Source organism: Microcebus murinus, chromosome 9 (assembly GCF_040939455.1).
Source record: "Microcebus murinus isolate Inina chromosome 9, M.murinus_Inina_mat1.0, whole genome shotgun sequence".
NCBI lineage: Eukaryota > Metazoa > Chordata > Mammalia > Primates > Cheirogaleidae > Microcebus > Microcebus murinus.
The window spans coordinates 50,524,145-50,547,959 of NC_134112.1; the positions used below are offsets into that span (position 1 = coordinate 50,524,145).

The 23,815-nt window shown below is 34.0% G+C and overlaps 1 protein-coding gene across 4 annotated transcripts in view; it reads right to left on the reverse strand.

Annotated features, from left to right (window-relative positions):
* Positions 1-23,815, reverse strand: part of RUNDC3B (RUN domain containing 3B) — a 140,614-nt gene that overhangs the window by 16,814 nt on the left and 99,985 nt on the right. For 2 of the 4 annotated variants that reach the window (XM_012779552.2, XM_012779557.3), the window contains one exon: positions 8,755-8,901. The exons of the other annotated variants lie outside the window; for them this stretch is intronic. In XM_012779552.2, coding sequence (XP_012635006.1) covers positions 8,755-8,901 — 147 coding nt within the window. The remainder of the gene's footprint in view (positions 1-8,754; positions 8,902-23,815) is intronic. 4 annotated transcript variants of the gene reach the window in all.

Below are 23,815 nucleotides of genomic sequence, written 5' to 3' on the forward strand. Positions count from 1 at the left end.
AAGAAAAACAATTTGCCAAAACAAAATCCTCATGCCAATTTTTGATTATCCGTATGATTAAGAAATGGGAACCTCTGATTACTACCAATTTTCAAAGAACAGGAAGTCTGTAGGTTACTCTTAATGCAGAAACAAAATTGACATTAAGAATAATGACCTAGTATTGCTTAAGCATTTTGGAATTTTTCAATGCTTTGATATTATTATATAACAAAAAATTTATTACAAATTCCTTTAATTTAGAATTTTAAAAAAGTTGGGTAATAAAATACTTGTTTGTATTATTATACCATCAAGATGATTAACCTTCTTCCATTATCTACTCATTTTCTATTAAGCTCATTAAAAAGTGAGATATATATAATAGGGGATAAATTCAGTTGTAAGTAGAAAGTTCATATCTTGTTATTAACCTTTCCTTATATGGTTCTTCAAGATAAAACCAATTCAAAAGATATATGCAGCTTTGGTGTTATTCACCTTTCACATAAGAGAACCGAGTTCATTATTATTTCCAAATATAAATGACCTAGGAAAAGGAATGTGTTTTCCAAGTTCAGCATCTACTTCCCAAGGTAGCCAAATCCCATCTAATTTCCTAGAAATATGTTTTATGGTAAGTTTTATAAGAAAGCACATATATTTTAAGTGATCTAATTCATAGTTCCCTCTCTTCATATATACAGGATAGACTTAGTAACAGATTTATCAAAAACACATATATATGTTAAATATAGTTGGAATACTTATGTCTAGTTTCTGCTTTATGTTTATCAGGACACCATCCAAAATGAGGAGAAAGGTAGGGTGGAAATATTCATTTACTAAAATCAGACTGACCATTAAAAAAAAAGGCAGAGCCCAATGTTTACAAAACAGTAGTTATTTTTAATTGTTTTTGAACTTATTCTCCATCAATTTTATTGTGATTTTATAGGATTTCATAGTGAGAGGATATATATAACTGGCAAATATTTGTTTTTCCCTCTTAAGAAATGAAGAACGACGTGATGAAATAACTTTACTAGCTTACAATGAAAACAGTGTTCTCACTTTATAATGTGATGACTTTTCAAATGTTGAGAATATAAAAGTCCTTAATTATAATTTTTAAGTAGCAGGAAATTCTACTGTTGAAAAACACTTCTGATAATTACAACAGATAACACTTATATGAGCTACATGATATGTAATAAAAATGATACCTAAATTAATATAGCATTACTACATCTAGGCACTGTTCTATATATCTTATATATAATGAACTTATTTAATCCTCACGACTACCCTAAGAAGTTAAATTATTGCTAGCTCCACTTTATAGCAGAGGATACTAGGGCACAAAGAGATGAGATTTAAACATGGCAGTCTGACTCTAATTCTGTCTCCTTAACGACTATGCTATTTCCTCTCCAATACAGGAAGTAAAGATTTGGCTTCCTACTTTATTAGAAATATTTCTCCAAGAACAGCCTTGTTTGTTAAGATAGACCATGTAAACTATACCATATTTAATCATATCACTGAAAATTTCACTTGATTTTCATTAAAATCTTATTTCTTTAGCTGTAAAGGAAAACAAAGACATTGGAATTTAAAGAGCAGTTATACACAAATTTCTTTTTACTTTTTAGTAACACATTCCAAACCTATAAATAAATTTCTTTTCCAAGGTATTTTTCTGTACCCAATAGGTATAATGTTTACTTTTTAAGGTATATGATGGCTTATGTTGAGTTTCTGACATTAATTTTTCATCATAAAAAATTTAATATTTTTAGATTTAAAAATTTATGTATAGAAATATTTCAAACAACAAAATACCCAGATGCAAAAAGACATAAAATACATTTGAATAGTGTGAAGTGAGCACTGAGAATTTGACAACACATATTTCCAATAATCTCAAGGACTGCTACTCACTAGAGGAAGAAACTCTGTAAAAACAGCTCCTGATATGGCAACATGAAATGAGTTTTCTGCATGACCTACTGAAGCTCTTTTTAGAATATCACACTTACAAATACAAAGAGATTTTGGAATCTTTCTACTCTTTAATTTGTCACAATTAGTGGACAATTCTTGAGTATATAGACTTAACCAAATGCTAATGAATGTAAAAATAGATTTGCTAGACAACGATATTGTGAAGCCATAATGAAAATTCCAACCTCAAATTAAGTACCTTATTTATAAGATATTAAAAATAAAATCATCTTTACATGAAAATGACTACAAGCCTACTATCCGAAAGAAAACTAGTCAGTTGCTTTCAGTAATGGCAAAGAATGGGTTTGGCTTCCATGTTCTTATCTGATTTCCAATGTGACTGGTAGCTCCATCTAACAAACATTCTGTTGTCATGAAGTAAACTATCTATGAAGTTCCATCTTGAAAAGATCAAGACTAAGTCCCATTCTAGAATTCTAGCCTCAGTAACATCACACTGTAAGACTTAAATGGAACCCACCAGACAAATCAATCTGATTAGCAGATAGTACTATTTCTTTGAATAGAATTTTGAAAATATCCCACTAGCTTAATCAAAATAAAAACCCAAGATAGAATCATGCATTCTGAAAAAAAATCCTTAGTTTATGCCATTCCATTGTTACATATAATTTAAATTAAACTTGTAGGAATTATGACATATGTCATGGGCATTTGGCATATAATAAAATCTACTACATTCAATATCTAACTATTTAAACTTTTTTTTTTTGAGACAGAGTCTTTCTTTGTTGCCCTTGGTAGAGTGCTGTGGCATCATCATAGCTTACTGCAAACTCAAACTCCTGAGCTCAAGCCTCACCATCTCAAGTAGCTGCGACTACAAGGACATGCCACCACACCTGGCTAGTTTTTTCTATTTTTGGTAGAGATGGGGTCTTGCTCTTAAGACTCAGGCTGGTCTCAAACTCCTCACCTCAAGCAATCCTCCCACCTTGGCCTCCCAGAGTGCTAGGATTACAGGCATAAGCCACCATGCCTGGTCTATTTAAACATTTTTACAAACTCCTATACATGAGACTCAGTACCAAATAAAGCCAGATTACAAGGAAACTGAACAATAGGCCTGAATTCACTTATTAATCTATTTTTCTATAATCTTACATTGTGTACATCAATGATCAGAAGTAATGATATGGGTAGTCTACATCATTTATTTGCCCAATAGATATGTTGAGGTTAATAATAATTAATATTATCTGGTAGTCACTGGGCAACAAAGGGTGTGATACATAGAAAGAGGCAAGCGTTATCCATATGTAGAAAATGAAAACAAATATGTATATAATGCATACATGAATTTACATGGAGATAGAGACATACCTTTTATTCTTGGTTTATATTCATAGAAATATGTCTAAGGAACAAAATAATCATTTGCTGTGGTTGAATATCTATAGTTTCTTAATCTACTAAAATTAACCTAAGGATGCAAGGAAAGCCTGATAGGGAAGGATATATGTGAGTCAGGTCAATGTTCAATTTACAACCTGTAAAAGACTTTTGCAACCTCCATGCTTTAAGGGACTCCTACTCCAAAAATGTTTGAAAGACATACATGGGAAGGAGAACTCTGAATACATCCAAAGTGAAAGTCATTAAGAAAAATTAAAAGCCAAAATATTAGTATTGGACATATGAAAAATACTCAACATCACTAATCATCAGAGAAATGCAAATTAAAACCACAAAGGGATATCACCTTACCCCAGTTAGAATGGCTTTTATTAAAAAGTCCAAAAACAATAGATGCTGGTGTGGATGCAGAGAGAAAGGAACCTTATAGACTGTGTTGGTGGCTGTGGTCCCCACGCCCTGGACTGTGGACCGGTACCAGTCCATGGCCTTTTAGGACTGAGGCTGCACAGCAGGAGGTGAGCAGCAGGAGAGTGAGTGAAGCTTCCTCTGTATTTACACCCACTCCCCAAGGCTTGCATCACCACCTGAACTCTGCCTGCCTCCTGGCGCCTCAGCAGTGGCATTACATTTATAGGAGTGTGAACTCTACTGTAAACTGTGTATGCGAGGGATCTGGGTTACACATCCTTATGAGAATCTAATGCTTAGTGATCTGAGGTACAGCTGAGGCGGTGGTGCTAGTGCTGAGAGCAGCTGCAAACAGATTATCATTAGCAGAGAGGTTTGACTGCACAGAAACCATAATACATCAATTGCTTGCAGACTCATATGAAAGCCCTATCTGTGAGCGGCAAGTGACTATAATAACAGAAATAAAGAACATAAGAAAGGTAATATGCTTGAATCATCCCCAAACCATCCCCCTTGCTCCACTGCATGGAAAAATTGTCTTCCATGAAACTAGTCCCTGGTACCAAAAGGGTTGGAGACTGCTGGTTGGTGGGACTGCAAATTAGTACAACCTCTATGGAAAACAGTATGGAGATTCCTCAAAGAACTAAAAGTAGACCTACCATTCAATCGAGCAATCCCACTACAGGGTATTTACTCAAAGGAAAATAAGCTGTTTTATCAAAAAGATACCTGCACTTGGCGGGGCAAGGCAACATATGTAAACTAACCGTTTGTACCCCCATAATATGCTGAAATAATAAAAAAAAAAAACACACATGCACTTGAATGTTTATTACAGCAAAATTCACAACTGCAAAGATGTGGAATCAACCTAAGTAGCTGTCAATTAATGAGTAGATTAACAAAATGTGGTATACGTATATTATAGAATACTACTCAGCCATGAATAAGGATGAATTAAGGCCTTTTGTAACAATTTGGATGGAACTGGAGACCATTATCCCAAGTGAAGTATCTAAAGAATGGAAAAACAAATACCACATGTACTCGCTATTAAATTGGAACTAACCCATGAGCATACACGTGCACAGAGGAAAGTACAACTCAGTGGAAATCAAGCAAGGGAGGGGGAAGGAGAGATGGGCAAAAACCAACCTAACAGTACAATGAACACTATCTGGGTGATGGGCATACTTATAACCCTGACTCAAAACATAATAAAAGTGATCCATGTAACTAAAAACATTTAACTAAAAACATTTATACTCCTGTAATATTTTGAAATAAAATATATTAGATCATGAAAAACATATATGAGCTCATGATTCTCTGTAATTTTGCAAGCTGAATGATAACTAGAATGAGAGACAATGATAAATTTAAAAGACTAAAAAAGCTTAAATAGAAAATATAAATATGATGACAACAAATCTAATATTTTGGGATGGGAATGGGTGGGGAAGGCAAGATTATATAACAGATCAGGATTCTCTAACAAGCTCATGTGACTCAGACTATATAAAAAATGATATTAAAACAGAACTTATTAGAAACAGAAAAGTAAACAATAATTCTATGTGTGCATTAAGGGTACATGTTTTATATACTTATTTATTGTTGAGTTTTTATAGTAAACCTGTAATGATTTAATAATTTTTTAAAATTCCCACATTTGAAATATAGGAAAAGATCTAAAATCCAGCATAGCTAATTGTGCCAGGTCTAAGTAATCATGAAATCATATGGAAATATGGAAATCATATTTTTAAAGGTTTATAAACAACATAGAGTAAATAGAAATAAATTTAATATCATCTATTGTGACAGGGACCCTTCCATGAGTAGGTGACAACATAAGAAGTTATCCAATGGCTCAGTGTAAGAAATATAAACAAGACCAACAAATTAATTAAATCAAACAGCACACTCTTATTAAATTAAATATGCAGAAGGCCCTTAGTCTAAGGCCACCCCCCTACTTTGAATTCCTAGTAACAAACTGCAACATAACTTAGTAAATAAACAAACTAAAACCTAATTCAGGAGTGTATTTTCCTAACAAATAGCCAGGTTTTAGCCAATCACAAACAGCTAAGATTTAGCCAATCATAGGCAGTCAAGTAATCATACCATGCTCAAATAAAGTAAACATCTCATTATACCTTGCCTAAATATGGTAGATTAGCTGTAGCCAATCAGGTGATTTCTGTGCTTTGATGCCTATTCAGCCTATAAAAGCTTTCTGTTTCCACTGCTAGGTGGAGCTCTCTGAACCTCTTCTGGTTCTGAGTGCAGCCTGATTAATGAATCTTTTGCCTAAATAAACTCTGATACATTTTTGTCTACAGTTTTTCTTTCTCTTTCTTCTTAGAGTTGTCTTTGGCTAGCTGGTAGAATGAAGTTACACAGTTCTTCGAAATAGCTAAAGACATCCCATATCCTTATCAGGAAAAATCATCTACTAGCATTAAAACTATACTTTTTTATAGGGTCAGGTCCTTTCTCCAAATTATCAAGAGAGGTAATGTTTCTTATTAAAAAGGCTTTGGCTACTTCCTTCATAATCTGTAGGTTCTCAATAAACGTCTGTTAAACTTATTTGAGAGCAGCAAAAACTGGATCCTGATGAAAAGATATGATTAGTTTCAAGCATGATTTATAGAAAGCTCCTCTATTCTGAAAATCCAAAGCCTCCATTTTTATGTGAGACAGCTGGGATTACTTATTCTAGGGATCAGTTGGTCGTTTTAATTTTATATAATGTTCAGAAAGTAGATCTTGGGAAATTAGGTAGGTGTATACTCTCTAAACATGGCAGATACATTAGAGTAGAAACAAAAAAAATTATGTAGAATATAAATAAAGATTTACTGAGAAGCTATTAAATGCCAGATATTTATTACCTCATTTGATCTTTATAGTTCTGTTAGGCACTAGCCCCAAGATAACATGTACAGAAAGAAAAGGGTAAGGAGAAGAAGTGTTTCTCAGTGTTACATAGCAAGTAAGTAGCAGAAATTACTTACTAGTCCTGACTTTAAACTCTATGTCCAGTGTCTCTGTACTACACCCCAGCTACATACTTTTTTGTTCAGGTAAATCAATTAGAAATAGGGCCATCTAAAAGCAACACCAACATCTGCGGAGAGGCCAGATTAACAGATGATACTAGGGAGGAATGGATGTCCCTTCTTAAACTAATGGAATAACTGAATCAAGAAGTATAATATCTGGATCTTTGCTAAAGAGATAAACATGGTTTCCCTGCCTTCTTTTCTGAGACTGTAATTACTTTTGTTGCTGCCAGCCACTATTACACATGCAGAGGTAAACCAGAAATAAATCTTCTACTTTAGACTTCTTATTGGATCCTCAATAGGTAACTCTGTAGAAAGGCAAGAGTATACATCTTCTGGCAAAAATATTTTATCTCCCTATCTACTGTGACTATGTGGATATTGAAATAAAAAGGCACAGTCTTTTAACTTATCAAGATTTAAAATTGTCATAATATTTTTGCAGTTAAAAAAGAAGGAGCATCTCATATGTTATATATCAACAAGGTAAATGTACAATGTATTGCTATAAATTCAATTTTTAATCATAAATTAAAAATACAAAAATAATGTTCTTCTTTTAATATGCCATAGGAAGGTAAAATTATATACCAGAATAAAAAAATATACTCTAGCTATTCACAACTTTCATAAGGGTATATAAGGGAACTAGATACCAATCTATGAAATATCCAACGTCAACACCTTGAGTTATACTAAGAAGCAAGAATTTAGTAGACATTGACGAGAATTGTAATGATTTATTCTGTAATCTGTTTGCTTTTTACTACTTCTCTAACAATTAATGAAAAAAGAAAAAAATTAAAGTTTCTAGAAATTCTTTTAACAAGTGGTCAAATTTATTTTGAATTCTGTCTTTGATAAACAAAAACATCACAGAGTAGGGCAGGTGGAACATATGTCTGTGCTAGAACACTACTTGTAGAAATGTCTGTCTACTAATTGCCTAGTGAAAGGTACCCTAAAAAGCAAAGATAGAAATATATGATTCTGCTAGTGAAATTTAAAAACAAGGACTCTAAAAGAAGAACAGAGAAAGAAACAAAAAGAGGAAAGGGGGGAAAAGAGGAGAGAAGGAAAGACAAGAAAGAAAAGAAGAGAAAAGAGAAAAGGGAGAGGGAAAGGGAAAAAGCATACAGAAGGGGTTAGGAGGGACATCAGGAAAAATAGTTAGAAAATTAGCTAAAGACATAAAAATAAAAAGTGAAAAAAAAACATGTATAAGATGGAAAACTGGCTGAAAGCCAAAGAAGGAAATACAATTTACAAGTTTCAGTATGAAGATTACCTAAAGGAAGATAGTCTAAGATTTTGCAGCTCTCTCAACATTAGGACGCTATGATTAAATGAAATAGCCCTGAACATTAGGACAAAGAAATAGGAAAAAGATCTTGTGGCCCATAGGTGGAGTGATTATATCTTCTATAATATCTAAGAATCAGATTTATTGAAAATGAACAAAGCTCAGACTCACCAAGAACAAGTAAATATCTTTCTATTCTTTCATGAGACAGAATTTTGTGTTTTCTGACAAGCAGGAAAATTAGTCCTAAGGCAAATACAATACCAAATCTAGAATTCAAAACTAGATGGCTCATTAAACACAAGCTCATGGATTTAACTCAAGGTCTCGGTGAAGATTTAACTGAAGAAGTAAATAGCTGGTACAATGTTGCATAAGAATTTCTCAGATATTTTACTTCCCTAGGGTGCCTCTGCTTCAAAACTTAACAGATCTACTGCCTTAATCTAACCTGACCAAGTAGTCCTAAATCTACCTTTGCTCTAAGCTAATAATAAATTCAGAAAGAATAACGAGAAACCAAAGTGGATAGCCATCTGTTTTGATACAGCTAACTTTGTAATTAGTTGGAAAAAAAAGTATTACACTTACTCATACCACTGTTTATTGTGTTTTCGGTAAAGCAACGTATCCAAGGCAACGGCATTGACATCCAGAGCTCCTGGGGAAGGCCACTGGTTGGTGAGATGGGCAGTTAACTCTTGTCTTGATCTTAAATCATTATTCTTTAGCACAGTCCTGTGAATATTAAGATGGTGAGTGCTTTTGTCTTCAATGTTCTACAATGGCAGAGGAACCTAATGGTATCAATTTAGGCCCTCAAAATTCATCTTTCTGAAATGTTATGTTAGCAGACTGTGAACAGAACTACAGCAAGGCTGGTTGAGCCTATGACTGTTTTTTCTCCTGTAATATGTACTTTTCATTTTTTTCTCTGCTGGCTACAACAATTCCCTACTTATGAAATTCAGACTTCCTATCTTTCCACAGAGATTATTACTAAAGGACTAAAGGAGCCAAGTGACATTTTACATCTTAACTAAAAAGTGGTAACATCTTAAAGATACAGGTTACCAGGCCAATTAAAATATGAAATAAAGATTCCATGTGTATGATTTCCTAGTTTCAAAAACTCAGAAACAACCTATAAAAGTTATTTGACTCAAGTAAAGAAAAATCAATTAAAATGAATAAAATATATGTATAGAAAAATATAAAATAAAAAAATCTATGAGATTCCCTGACCTAACTTGGTCAGGTTAGTCACTGATAGAAGCAACCACTAATAAATCTTCATGAAAATAATTAAATCAAGAACAAGTACACTGAACAATATAATCCACTGGAAATGTTTCAACAACAGGATGAAGCAATTATAACAATTCATGGTTTTCTTCAATGTTTGTAAAACTGTTACATGTTAATAACAACTTGCAAAAGAATTAGCTTTTTGCCAGAATTTCAACTTCACAAATCAACATACATCATTTCCATTAGGACTAATTCAACATTTGAATTGATGGTTAAAAATAATTTAAAAGTAAAGGTCTTATTCTACCTCTAAAAGGCTTTGAAATACCATCTAGGCAGCGTGCATCCTCAAATATTCTCAAACAACCTGTATCCATGGCTTTAAGAGCACCAATGCTCTGAGGCATCAACTCAGAAGCAGCAGGGAAGTAATACTGTGTGCCTGCCACTAACTTCCACAGACAATAGTCCTGTTGTTGGTAACAGAGAGGTGAGTCAGTGAAGTGCTAGCAATACAATACTGCACGAAAGAAAATCAGCCTGTACACTACCTCTGACTGTTCACCATAATACTAATGGAATAACCACATTTTATAGGTCTCTAATAGGCTACAGGTGAATATTTCTGATTTTACAGGGTATCTGTGTGCATTTAAAAATATTTGTTCCACAATTTCCACAAAGAAACGTGATGTAAATACTAGATTCTATCGCAGAATACTAAAGTAAAATAGGCGAAAGTCATGAGAATGTATCCCATTATGACATTCTTTTAGGCTAGTTGCCACAATTTCATTTCACTGGAAAGGAAATGAAATTTTTTAAAAGCACTTTTAAGGTTCTTTAACATTTTTAAAAATAAAACCAGCAAAGCTTCACAAAGAGAGTAATTAGAAATTTTTTAAGATTGAAAGAAAAATTGTTCAAAGCATAAACAGGAATTATTGGCCTAAGAATCTACTATAATAAACTACCATTATTTGAGTTCTCTTAGTATATTTTTCTGTCACATATTCCCTTTCTTGAGGGTAGATTCACTAGATTGTGAAGGTCACTGTAAAATAATTCCAATGTCATAACTGGCTTATAGGAAATATTCAGAGCAGAAAGTGAGAAAAGCAAATGTTCATCTATGAGGAAATGACACTGGTAGAACTCAGTTAATGACTAGTAACTGAACAATCTCCAGGTTAAAATATTTTCTGGAAAGCTTAAGCTTTATGCTTTACACCTTTATGTTTCTACACCTTCTACACCTTTACACCTTTATGCTTCTACACCTCATAAAATGGAAGAAAGAACTGAAATTCCACAAAAGCTTTTACACGACATTTGTCTACGGAGAATTTTTGCCTAATGACAAATTAAAGTATTATCTTTAGACTTTGGTTTTTAGAAATCCTAATGATATTGTTTTCTACGGGCAGCTCCCTGGTGCTCTGAAACAGGAGACAAGAGATTTCAGTGTATGAAATAGATGTAGTTTTCATCCACACAGAATTTATTTCCTGTCTTTTGTGAGGAACGTGAAAACAGTAAATCATGGCACTTGAAGAGGAAAGGTTCCTGGAGAATCCTAGTGTAACGCTCCTTCACCACTCCAGTAGACTATGGGACAGGTAAGTGAATGAAGTTTGGTTGAGAATCACATCCTTGTATTTTGAATCTTGATTGGAGTCTATTTAGAATAATACATAGGCAAAGCAGTTTCTTCACTCTACAGTGGGGCCATGACCAGAGTGTACAAGCAAAATGTATACAAGTTAACATGAAAACTTATTCAAAAGTGACCCAATTGATGTTAATGTGGAAAAATGATGGTATTTGTCTTATTTGGCCTATCTTAAAAGAGGTTCACCTTAAATTACTCAATACTTGCTATTATTTAATGGTATTAAATCAGTAGTAATTAAAAGTTAAAATATTTAGCATCTAATTTTAGTTAAAACTCTAACCAATGCTGCAGTTAGCTAATCTAAAAACTGAATTATTGTATATGTGATAGATTCTACTTGTCACTTATCTGCAAGTCAATTTAGTATTCTCTCGTTAAGGTAATGATTCCATAGAAAGGTACACTAAGGGGAAACTATTTAATTTACTAAGAAAGTAGCAATAATTTATTTTTCACAGCTAATTTTAATAACTTTCCTGTATCTACCTCTAAATTGCTAGATAGCTAATTTTTCTTTAGATTCTCAATAGGAATTACTCAGGAATTTGGCCCCTCAAAATAACATAATTCAATTTTGATGACTGTAATGACTCAAAAATCATTAAAGAAAAAATCTTTTTATACATATTTTAAGGTAGACATAACTTTATCAAGTCTAACTATGAGGCAGGTTCTGACACTTCTAACACTGAAATAGAGCTACTGAGATGGCAATTTGCAAGCTACCCTATTAGGAAAAAATATTAAAAACTCAAAGTTACTTATATAATGAAAATATTATCATCTCCTTGCCTTTGCTCCCCCCACATTAACTATATCCCTACTATTATTCAAAAGATTCAAATTCTATTCATCTTCGAAGGTCCATTTCATTTTCTACCTCCTTCATGAAGATATTCAGACTACTTCTGTCCACAATGATACAAATTGTATTGCTTTGTAGTTAGTCTCATGCAATTTAATAATCAATTATTCTAATAATTTAATCTGTTTTCTGGTTCTTCTGATTTGATAATAAGCTACTTGGGACCAGCAGCTTGTTTCACATTTATTCATTGTAAGATTATTAATGTAACGTTAGGAGCCCTTTAAAATATTTATAACTTTGCTGATCCTTAAAAGAAAGCCAAAAAAAAAACCCTGGGCAAACATAGTCTGCATCTCCTCAGTTCACATGACCTCTAAATGAAAAGTATTCCAGCTTGATGCTTCATATGGATTCTGGCTGACTTCCCACGCATCATCTCATAAAGTTGTTAAGATCAATAGCTATGGAGTCAGACTGTATGGATTAGTGACAGCTGAAAATATATATTCACAACTAATATCAAGTAAATGTATCAGGTGGGCAGTGACAGATACACTTAAAATATGTGAAGAAACAATCATCTAAAAAGTATCTGTGATTGTCATATTTTTTATTGCTAAACATCCTCATAGAAGAGGGAGTACAGGAAGTACCATTTAATTTCTCCTCTTATTATATTCTACCACTCCCAGTAATTGGCTTTGGCTTCTATTAATAGATCCTCATTTTTCTCTTGCATAAAGTTCTTGTACACAGCAGGTAAAAATATATCATTTGAAAGTACAGTGTGATTTTTTATATGTAAGTATGTTAAAATATGTGTCAGTATTAATTTGTCAATTGAGTTCTTTAAATATACCCTTAATTGCTTGACCTGAACACGTATTTCATGAATATAGATAAATTCAAAATACTATGGATTTATAAACACAAAACTTCTTGAATGAAAGATGGAGTCCAGTTCTCCTGCAAAACAGTTTGAAACAAAATTGTATAGCTTTCAGTTAAAGTTCAAAGAGCTATTTTACTTTTCAAAGGAAAAATAGCTCAGTATCTTATACAAATCCCTCTTGGCATAACAGAAATAGTCAATGAATACAATTTATTCTGTGGAACCTAGCTAACCCCTGAAAAGATCCTATACCTTCTAAATATATAATTTGCAACTATATATAAATATATAATTTGCCACTGACACTTTATTTTACCTAGGCTTATAATTTTTCTTCTTATGATTATTAGCCTATCTTGACCAAGTACAGTACAATACAATGCAATGCAATGCAATACAATACAATAAGATGACTCTGGATCGATTATAAACACAAAAGACTTTTCATCATGAAACCTTATAACTTTTTAGAAGGAAGTTAATTTCTCATTGTTTTTAAGGAAAAACATGTTTAGCAAAAATGAACTGTTATTTACTGTCTCTTTTAAAAATAGCATTCAACATCTGAGTTGTCCAGTAAGTAATTTTCTAAATTTCAATTTATGAGAATTTATCACAAGCCTATGAGAAATCAAGGATGTATTTACCCCTCTCCTCCAATAATATGGAATATTTATAAGAATTTTAATTTTTTAGTAGAGGCTCATCTCAGATAAAAATGTACAGTCCTAATAAAATATATTTCAATGTTCCTAGAAAAGCTATTTGCTTCTAGTGATACTTTACTTAAAATGTTATTACATTTATCTTTCTCCCATGATTCTGTATGTGCCCTTCTCTTTACATAAAATACCTTCCTCTCTTCCTATCACTTGGTCCTGTTCAAATATCAACTTCTCAGTGATGCTTTCCCTGGATTGCCATTACTGTGCTACTTCTATAAAGTATGTATACAAGTTGAGCATCCCTAATCTGAAAATCCAAATGCTCCAAAATCTTTTAAAAGTTCTAGAAATCCAAACTCTGGACTTTGATAGTAGTGCTTAGCCAATTCAAAGGTATTCTTTTGTTATTTGATTCCTTATCTTGTGACTCCAGGCTTACGAGTTATCCTCTCTCTCTCACTTTGCTTCTTTCTTGCCTCAGATGTTATGCTGACGCTCATGATGCAGTTATACTTTCATCTGTTGGTTATGTACAAGGCATATAACCCTTGGCACCTAAGAATTTAACCTCTGTGGTTCCAAGTATTCCTATGCAACCCCAAAGGTCCATGACATGAAGTAATTTTTAGTTTTCATAAGGCTATACTTTAAAGCCCATAGGCTATGTAGTAAGTTTGTTTTTTTTTTTTATTATATGTAGTAAGTTTTGAGAGTGAGTCTAGCAAAATTCCTAGCATCAGTACTACAGCAAACTTTTGTTATTTTCCACTTATCATTTATTGTCTGATTTGTTGTAATTCTTCAGATATACTCTAGTACTATTTGTGACATGACACACTGAGAAGTCGTGGACAATACTGTCCATGAAAATAAAGGGTCTAATATATAATAACTACAGTAATGCAGAATTTTATGTTAATGGACAGAATGACAAGTTAGAGAACACTGAAGGTCAAAGAAAGGGAAAGTCATCAAAGATGAAGATGTTCCATGAACTCTACCCCCTAACTCCCTTAAGAGTAACAGAATAACAGAGTTATCTACCTCCAGCTTCTCTTCACTACTTTGGAAGAGGAACACGACCATCCCTCAGATGCTATCTATTTATTTTTGGTCTTTGGCCTCTATTCAACATAAACTCTGTGAGGGTAGAGACTGTTTAATTCATTATTAAGTCAACAGCACCTAGAATTGGGCGTGGTTTACTATACTTTCTCAATAGATATTTGTCAATTAATGAATGAATGTCAGAGAAGTTATAAAAGCAATTTAATACAAAGAGGAATAATGAGAATTTATATTTTTATAAATTCTGTATATAAATTATAAATAATGAGAATATATTTTTATACTTCTTTATTCATTTAAAGCTTCCTAGAATTGAGTAATGCTTATATGGCTTGCGAATACCTGAATACCCAAACTTCTTTATAATGTTAATATAAAAATGTTCTTCATTCACGTGAGTTGTTTTCTTTTTTAACTTTAGACACAGTCATAGGCTAAAGATTCACTTTATATAACTTTACAATTATTTCCCTTCAAAGAAAACATTTTGAAAGGAGAAGACTAAAAAGGAGCTAGGTATCCAAAAATTAAGAGTTAAGTATTTATTTACCTATGAAATATTCTTGACCAAAAAGTTACACCCAAATCTAATCAAGTCTTTGAAAGCAGCAGTGGTTTTCAACCCTGGATATACTTTAGAACTTAATTTGAAATCATCCTTTAAGAAGAAAGAGACATTAATCAGTAATTTAGAACTTAAAAAAAAAATCAAATGACACATTATTCCCCCACATTTTAAATGTAAGATAAGCCCTGGCTCCTTGGAGGAACGACTGATTGAAGTGTAGAGCAGAAAACATACAGATGAGCTTGGGATATCTTACGCTAGAAAGCAAGAGAGTTATCAAAGACAATGGGTCATGTTAGAAGGATAAGGAATCAACAGGAAGGGGCTTTAATTAAACAAAAATGGGACAATTTTTGAGCATCCAAAAGAAAAAGAAATGTAAATGACAGAAGCACAATTAATACATCCATTTCTACTATAATATAGGAACAAACAAAACTAATGAATAAGTGCTTTGCAATATCACACTGAAAATAATTGGGCTTATGGGGAGATGAGGCTCAGGAGCTGACCACACAAAACCTATTCAACTTTCTAACCGAAACAGAAAGAAAAACAATAACAATCTTAATAAAATTATAACCTCAATTAAAAAGATTAAATTCCTATGTAGTAAAGAAATATTACAATAAATCTAGACCTTAACAACAACAACAAAGTTAAAGCCTTTGATAGGTTGATAAGGAAGGATTCAGGATGCTGGGGTTGAGGCTTGCCATGAAGGCAAAGGCAAAATGCACAAAGATGGAGTAACCACAGAACAAGCACTTCCCATCCAATAAGTTAAAGTGAACCAGTGGAATGTAAGGTAATGAGTATCATGTACGGTGAGAGAATGCCATCTACTGGTGCCTTGCAGTATTTGTATTAGTGTATTTTGTATTCACAGAGATTCCTAGAGATACATTGACCTCTAGGAAAAATCACCTGTGAATCAAGGTTCCTTGCTACACTGACATTATCCCTTTATTTATGAATCTTGTATAAGCTAATTAACATTGTAAAAGAACATAAATGAGTTCAAAATATAAAACCAAGAAAGCAAAACAAAACAAAAAACAAAATCTTCACCTCATTGATAACTATTAGAAAGAAGGAGGACATTAGCCTCTTACTCAGAAAATTAACAATATCCTATAAGAACAGTATTTCAAGGTAACCACCAAAAAGCCCTGATGAGGGAAAGTACTTCTTTTTTTTGAGACAGTCTCGCTTTGTTGCCCAGGCTAGAGTGAGTGCCATGGCGCCAGCCTAGCTCACAGCAACCTCAGACTCCTGGGCTCAAGCGATCCTCCTGCCTCAGCCTCCTGAGTAGCTGGGACTACAAGCATGCACCACCATGCCCAGCTAGTTTTTTCTATACATATTAGTTGGCCAATTAATTTCTTTCTATTTATAGTAGAGACGGGGTCTCACTCTTGCTCAGGCTGGTTTCAAACTCCTGACCTCAAGCAATCCGCCCACCTTGGCCTCCCAGAGTGCTAGGATTACAGGCGTGAGCCACCGCGCCTGGCCCGAAAGTACTTCCTTATAGGTGATTCCAGCCAATAAATGTGGAAGGAATAACAATTAGGAAACCACATTTTACAAACTCTAATTGATCAATTCCTGTAGGTAATGCTCAGCCACAGTTCAAGCCATTAGATGAAAGGCTGATGGGAACTTTCACAAAGGAGAAATCAGGCTGTCACCACCTGAATCCACTGTTCAATCTTAAAATTACTAAAAGTGGGACAACCAGTGAGCTTCTCAATACGATATAATATGAAGTACACAGCATCATCTATAAAATATTCTTGCCAGAAAAATTAAACTCAAATTGAGCACAGCCCCTTATAGCAGTTCTCAGCCCTGACTGCACATCAGAAACACCTGGGACTTTATTTATGTACATATGCATGTATCTATGTAGAGACAGGGTCTCACTATTGCTGAGACTGTTTTCCAATCCTGGCCTCAAGTGATCCTCCTGCCTCAGCCTCCCCAAATGCTAGGATTACAAGTGTGAGCCAATGCGCCCAGCTGTGAGAAGCTTATTAAACATACACTTGCCTAGGTCTCACCTTTCACCAGTTAAATCAACATTTCTAGAGGAAAGGCTTAGTCAGGCATCCTCATTTTTATTAAAATAAAAAAATTTTTTAACTCTACTTAGGTGATTCTAATGTGGAACCAGAGTAGAGAACCACTAATCCAGAGTTAGGAGAATCTACAGGATATGCAACACAGAGCAGCACTTCTCCAACTTTAATAGGTCAATTAATCCCCTGGGAATCTTATTAAAATACAGATTATATGCCAGGATCAGTGGCTCATGCCTATAATCCCAGCACTTTGGGAGGCCAAGGAGGGAGGTTCACACGAGTCCACGAGTTTGAGTCCAGCGTGGGCAACATAGCAAGACCCTGTCTCTATAAAAAAAATTTAAAAATTAGCCAGGCATGGTGATGCACACTTGTATGCCCAGCTACTTGGGAGGCTGAGGCAGAAGGATCACTTGAGCCCAGGATTTCAAAGTTACAGTAAGGTATGCTTACTCTACTGCACTCCAGTCAGGGCAACAGAGCAAGACCCTGTTTTTTGTTTTTTGTTTTTGTTTAAAAAACAAAAAACAGATTCTGATTCTGTAGACCTGAGGTAGGGCCTGAGAATCTTCTTTCAGATGATGCTAATACAGCTAGCTGACTTAAAATAGAGTGGATACAGACCAGTGCTGTCCAGTAGAAATATATCACATATGTAATTTTAAATTTTCTAGCGGCCACATTAAAAAGCAGTTGAAATTAATTTTAATAATGTACTTCTTTAGCTCAATATAGCCAAGATATTGTTTTACCATGTAACTAGTATAACAAGTTATTAATATATTTTAAATTCTTTATTTCATACTATCTGGTATATATTTCACACTTAAAACACATTACAATTCAGACTAGTCACATTTCAAGTGCTCAACAGTCACATGTGGCTGGTAGTTAATATCTTGGACAGCACAGGTACAGAAGAACAAGTTAAAGAAACCACATGAAACAATCTAGAATACTGGACATTCTATAGGAAAAGTCTGCAAATAGACAATGGTAGGAAAAGTAAAAGTGGGAGAAACTACTCTAAATTAAGAGGCTTAAGAGACATAACTATTTGTAATGCATGACTTTCAATCTGGTGGAAAAAATCAACAATAAAAAGATTTTTTTTAGACAACTGGGGAAATTTGGTTATGGATGAGCATTAGATGATAAAAAATTTTATCCTAATTTTATCATATGTGATTATGTGAAAAAATGCCCACATTTTTTAGAAATGTATACTAAATTATACAGGAATGAAATGACATAGTTTGCTTCAAAATTAGTTCAGAAAAAAAAAAAAAAAGAAAATGAAAAAGTATAAAGCAAAAATGTGACAAACTCTTAGCTGTTGTGACAGCAAATGTGACAAACTTGTAACTGTTCAATCTGTGTGATAGGTAATCAGGGGTTTACTGTACAAATCTTGCTCTTTTGTGTATACTTGAAAATTTAATAAAAAAGAAAACATATAATAGCTTTAGAATCTGAATGCTAATTATTAAAAAAAGTTTATTATGGTAAACTACACAGAATATATGCTATCTTAACTTTGTTGTTGTTGTTGTTGTTGTTTTTTTAAGAGACAAGGTTTCATTCTGTGGCCCAGGCACAGTGGCCCAATAGATTGTAGCACACTGTAGCCTAGAACTCTTGGGCTCAAACGATGCTCCCACCTCAGTCCCCCAGATAGCTGGGACTACAGGCACCTGATACTGCACCCAGCTAATTTTTTATTTTTGGTAGAGACAAGGTATCAGTATGTTGCCAAGGCTGGTCTTGAACTCCTGGCCTCAAGTGATCCTCCTGCCTCAGCTTCCCAAAGTGCTGAGATTATAGGCGTGAACCACTATAGTTAGCCATTAACCATTTCTAAGTGTATAGTCCAGTGGTATTAAACACATTCATAACATTGTGAAATCATCACTAGCAGCTATCTCTATAACTCTTTTCATCTTGTAAAACTGAACTCGGTACCCATTCAACTCCAACTCCCCATTCTCCCCTTCCCTCAGTTCCTGGCAACCAGTATTATACTGTCTGTCTCTGATTTTTACTACTCTAAAGTAATCCACATAAGCAGAATCATGCAGTATTTGTCCTTTTGTGACTGATTTATTTTACTTAACATAATGTCTACGCACTTTATCCATGTTGTAGCATATTGCAGAATTTTAAGCTAAATAATCCACTGTATAGACATACCACAGTTTGTTTATCCATTCATCCAGACAAGATAGTTTGTATTATATCCAGACAAGATACTTTGTATTATATCTATCTTTTTAAATCTATTGAGACCTAAATTGAGGACTCACATATAGTCTATCCTGAAAAATGTCCAATGTGCACTTGAAAGAATGCGTATGCTTCTGTTGTTGGGTAGTGTTCTGTACTTGTAAGATGTAGTTGGTTTATTGTATTAAATCGTCTAGTTCCTTACTTATCTTCTATCTGGTTGTTCTAGCCATTATTGAGAAGTAGGTATTTTAGTCTCCAACTATTACTGTAGAACTTCTCTTTTGTTATTTTTTGCTTCATATATTTTGATGGTCTATTATTAGGTGCATAAATGTCTATACTTGTTATATCTTCTTGCTGTACTGAAACTTTTATTTATATATAATGTCCCTCTTTACCACTTATAAATGTTTTTGCTTTAAATGTAGTTTGTATAATATTAGTATAACCAGTGCTACTCTCTTTTGGTTAGTATTTGCATAGTCTATCTATGTCATTGGATCTAAAGTGAGACAATATATACTTGAATTATGTATATTTTATCCATGCTGCCTATTGTTTTGATTAGAGGGTTTAATTCATTTACATTTAATTATTTGTAAGGAGGGACTTCTGTCATTTGGCTATTTGTTTTCTACGTGCCTGTAACTTTTTTGTCCCTCATTTCCTATATTACTGTCTTCTTTTGTGTTTAGTTGTTTGTTATTTTTGTAGTACAATGTTTAAATTTATTTCTCCTTTCCATTTGTGTATGTTCTATAGCTATTTTCTTTGTTATTACTAGGGTATTACATTTAACACCCGCAGGTTGTTATATTACTCTAATTTGAATTTATAGAGCTTAGTTTAAATAATATACAAAAATGTGCTCCTTTACAGCTGTCCCTACCCCTTTCAGTTATTGATGTCACAAAATTACATCTTTATATGCTATATGCCCCAAAACATAAGTAATTGTTTTAAATGCAAGTTATGTAGAAAACAAAATGTGGAGTTATAAACCAAAGTTACAATAATATTAGCTCTTAAACTAATACTTGTTTAATATATTAGTCTCTTAAATCAAGAGAAAACAAAAAGTAGAGTTAAAGGCCGGGAGCAGTGGCTCATGCCTATAATCCTGGAACTCTGGGAGGCCGAGGAGGGAAGATGACTTTAGCCCAGGAGTTTGAAGTTGCAGTAAGCTACGATGATGCTACTGTACTCTGCCCATGGCAACAGAGTGAGAGACTCTGTCACACACACACACACACACACACACACACACACAAAAAGTCAAGTTACAAACCATTATTACAATGCTACTAGCTTTTATAAATGTCTGTGGTTTACCTCTGAGAGCTTGGTTTCTTCATACAGCCTCAAGTTACTATCTGGTGTCCTTTCCTTTTACCTCACAGGACTACCTCTTGTAATGCAAGTCTAGTGGTAATGAACTTCCTCAGCTTCTGTTTGTCTGGGAATGTCTTAGAATTTGTCCCTCACTTTTTTTTTGAGACAGAGTCTCATTCTGTTGCCCAGGCTAGAGTGCCATGGTGTCTGCCTAGCTCACAGCAACCTCAAACTCCTGGGCTTGAGGAATCCTTCTGTCTCAGCCTTCTGAGTAGCTGGGACTACAGGCATGTACCACCATGCCTGGCTAATTTTTTAATATATACTTTTATTTGTCCAGCTAATTTCTTTCTATTTTTTTTAGTAAAGATGGGGTCTTGCTCTTGCTCAGGCTGGTCTTGAACTCCTGAGTTCAAACTATCTGCTCCCCTCGGCCTTCCTAGAGTGCTAGGATTACTGGTGTGAGCCACTACACCTAGCCTGTCCCTCACTTTTAAAGTGAGGGACAGATATAGAATTTGCCAGATATAGAATTCATAGTTGACAGGTTTTTTTCTTTTAGCACTTTAAATATATAAGCCCTCTGGCCTCCATAATTTCTGATTGAAAAATCTGCTGCTGATCTTATCGAGGATCCTAGGTATGTGATAAATTGCTTTCTTCATGCTGCTTTTAAGATTCTGTCTTTTGAAAGTTTAAATGAAATGTGTCACAGTTGGGGCTCTTTGAGTTTATCTTACTTGGGTTCATTGAGCTTCTTGGATGTTTGTATTTATGTCTTTTACCAAATTTGGAAATTTTCCAGCCATTATTTCTTCAGATATCCTCTTTACCCCTTTCTCACTCTTTTCAACTTCTAGGGCCCCTATAATGTATCTGTTGGTTTGTTTGATGGTGCCCCACAGATCTCTTAGACTCTGTTCACTTTTCCTCAATCTTTTTTCTGCTTCTCAGATCTGATAGTTTCCATTGTCCTATCTTTACATTCACTGATTCTTTTTTTCTGCCTGCTCAAATCTGCCTTTGAATCTCTCTAGTGAATTTTTCATTTCAGTTATTGTTGTACTTTGCAGCTCCCAAATTCCTGTTTGCTTTCTTTTTAGGTTTTCTGTGTATTGTCATTTTATTCATATATCATTTTCTTGACTTTCTCCATGTCTTCCCCTAGTTCTCGGAATATCTTTAAGACAGCTGTTTTAAAGTTTTTGTCTAGTAGATCTGCCATCAGATCTTCTTTCAGGAACAGTTTCTGTTGATTCACTTTTTTCTTTTGAATGGACCATACTTTCCTGTTTCTTTATATGACTTCTGGGTTTTTGTTGAACACTGGACATTTGAATCTAATAAGATGGTAACTCTGGAAATTCACCTCCTTCCTCAGTTTTCTGGGTTTTTTTCCTTACTGTTTTTATTTTATTTTTTAATTTTTGCAGGCTTTCTCTGTGCCAAGGATCATCCTGAGGTGTAAATTAAGGTCCCTTTCCTGATTTGCAAGAAAGCTTTAGGATGCTCCTGCACTACTCTCCACTAACTTGCAATCTACTGACAAAACTATATAATTTTCAGATTTTATGTATATTCAAAGACAAAATCAAAGAATACCTTAATAGAAATTCATAATACAGCTAACAAGTAAGAAATATATAAAAGGAATAAGTTAAGTGACTCAAGATTTAAATCACCCAGGAAAAGATAATCGACATAATGTATAAACAAATATTATATGCTTCATATTCTACCTGTTAATATTCCTTTCTATTCTTTTCCTTTATAAATTGTAAATTTTAATTTTCTAAGGGCCATGTTTATCTTCTCAGGATCAACAAAGGGAATTTCAGTGCCCAGCTTTGATTATAGGCCTTCCTGACTGTTGGTAAAAAAAAAAAAAAAATCTCTTGAGTGGGGAGTTCAAGCCATTCATATTCATTGAGAGAACTGATAGGTGGAGCAGATTTCTGTTCATTCTGTTGGGTTGAACTTTGTTGCTTTGTTTTCTCTCTTGAGCCATTGTGGTATCTGGCCTTTGATCTTTAGCTTTTGAGTGGTTTTACATTCGTGAGTGTTTATTGTGCTGATCCGAAGGTAACACTGTTTTGAGTGCTTCTTGGAGGGCTGGCCTTGTCTTGGTGAATTCCTCATTCTTTGCTGAGGCATCTGAGAATGTCTTTATTGCTCCTTCATATATAAAACTTAGTTTTGCAGGGTACAAGATCCTAGGCTGGGCATTATTCTGTTTTAGAAGAGTGAGAATGGGCCCCAGTCTCTCCTTGCTTGTAAGTTTTCTGCAGAGAAGTCTGGCTGATCATTTTTCACAGATATAGAAAAAATAATTTTATGTTTTGTATGGAACCAGAGCAGACCCCATATAGCAAAAGCAATCCTAGGCAATAAAAGCAAAATGGAGGGTATCAATTTATCAGACTTCAAATTATACTACACAAGGCTATAGTAATTAAAACATCTTGGTATTGGTGCAAGAACAGGGACATTGACCAGTGGAACAGAACAGAGAACCCAGATATAAAACCATCCTCATATAGCCATCTAATCTTTGACAAAGAAGACAAAAACATACACTGGGGAAAAGAATCCTTATTCAATAAATAGTGCTGGGGAAACTGGATAACACATGTAGAAGACTGAAACAGGATCCACACCTTTCACCTCTCACAAAAATCAACTCACGCTGGGTAACAGACTTAAACCTAAAGTGTGAAACTATTAGAATTCTAGAGGAAAACGTTGGACATACTCTTCTAGACATTGGCCTAGGCAAAGAATTTATGAAGAAGACCCCGAAGGCAATCACAGCATGAACAAAAATAAACAAATGGGACCTGATCATATTAAAAAGCCTCTGCATAGCCAAAGAAAGTGTCAAAAGAGAGCAAACAGACAACCCACAGAATGGGAGAAAATTTTCTCACGCTACACATCTGATAAAGGACTGATAACTAGAATCTATTTAGACTCAGGAAAATCAGCAAGAAAAATCACACAACCCTATCAAAAAATGGGACATGAACAGAAACTTCTCAAAAGAAGACAGAATAATGGCCAACAAACATATGAAAAAATGCTCA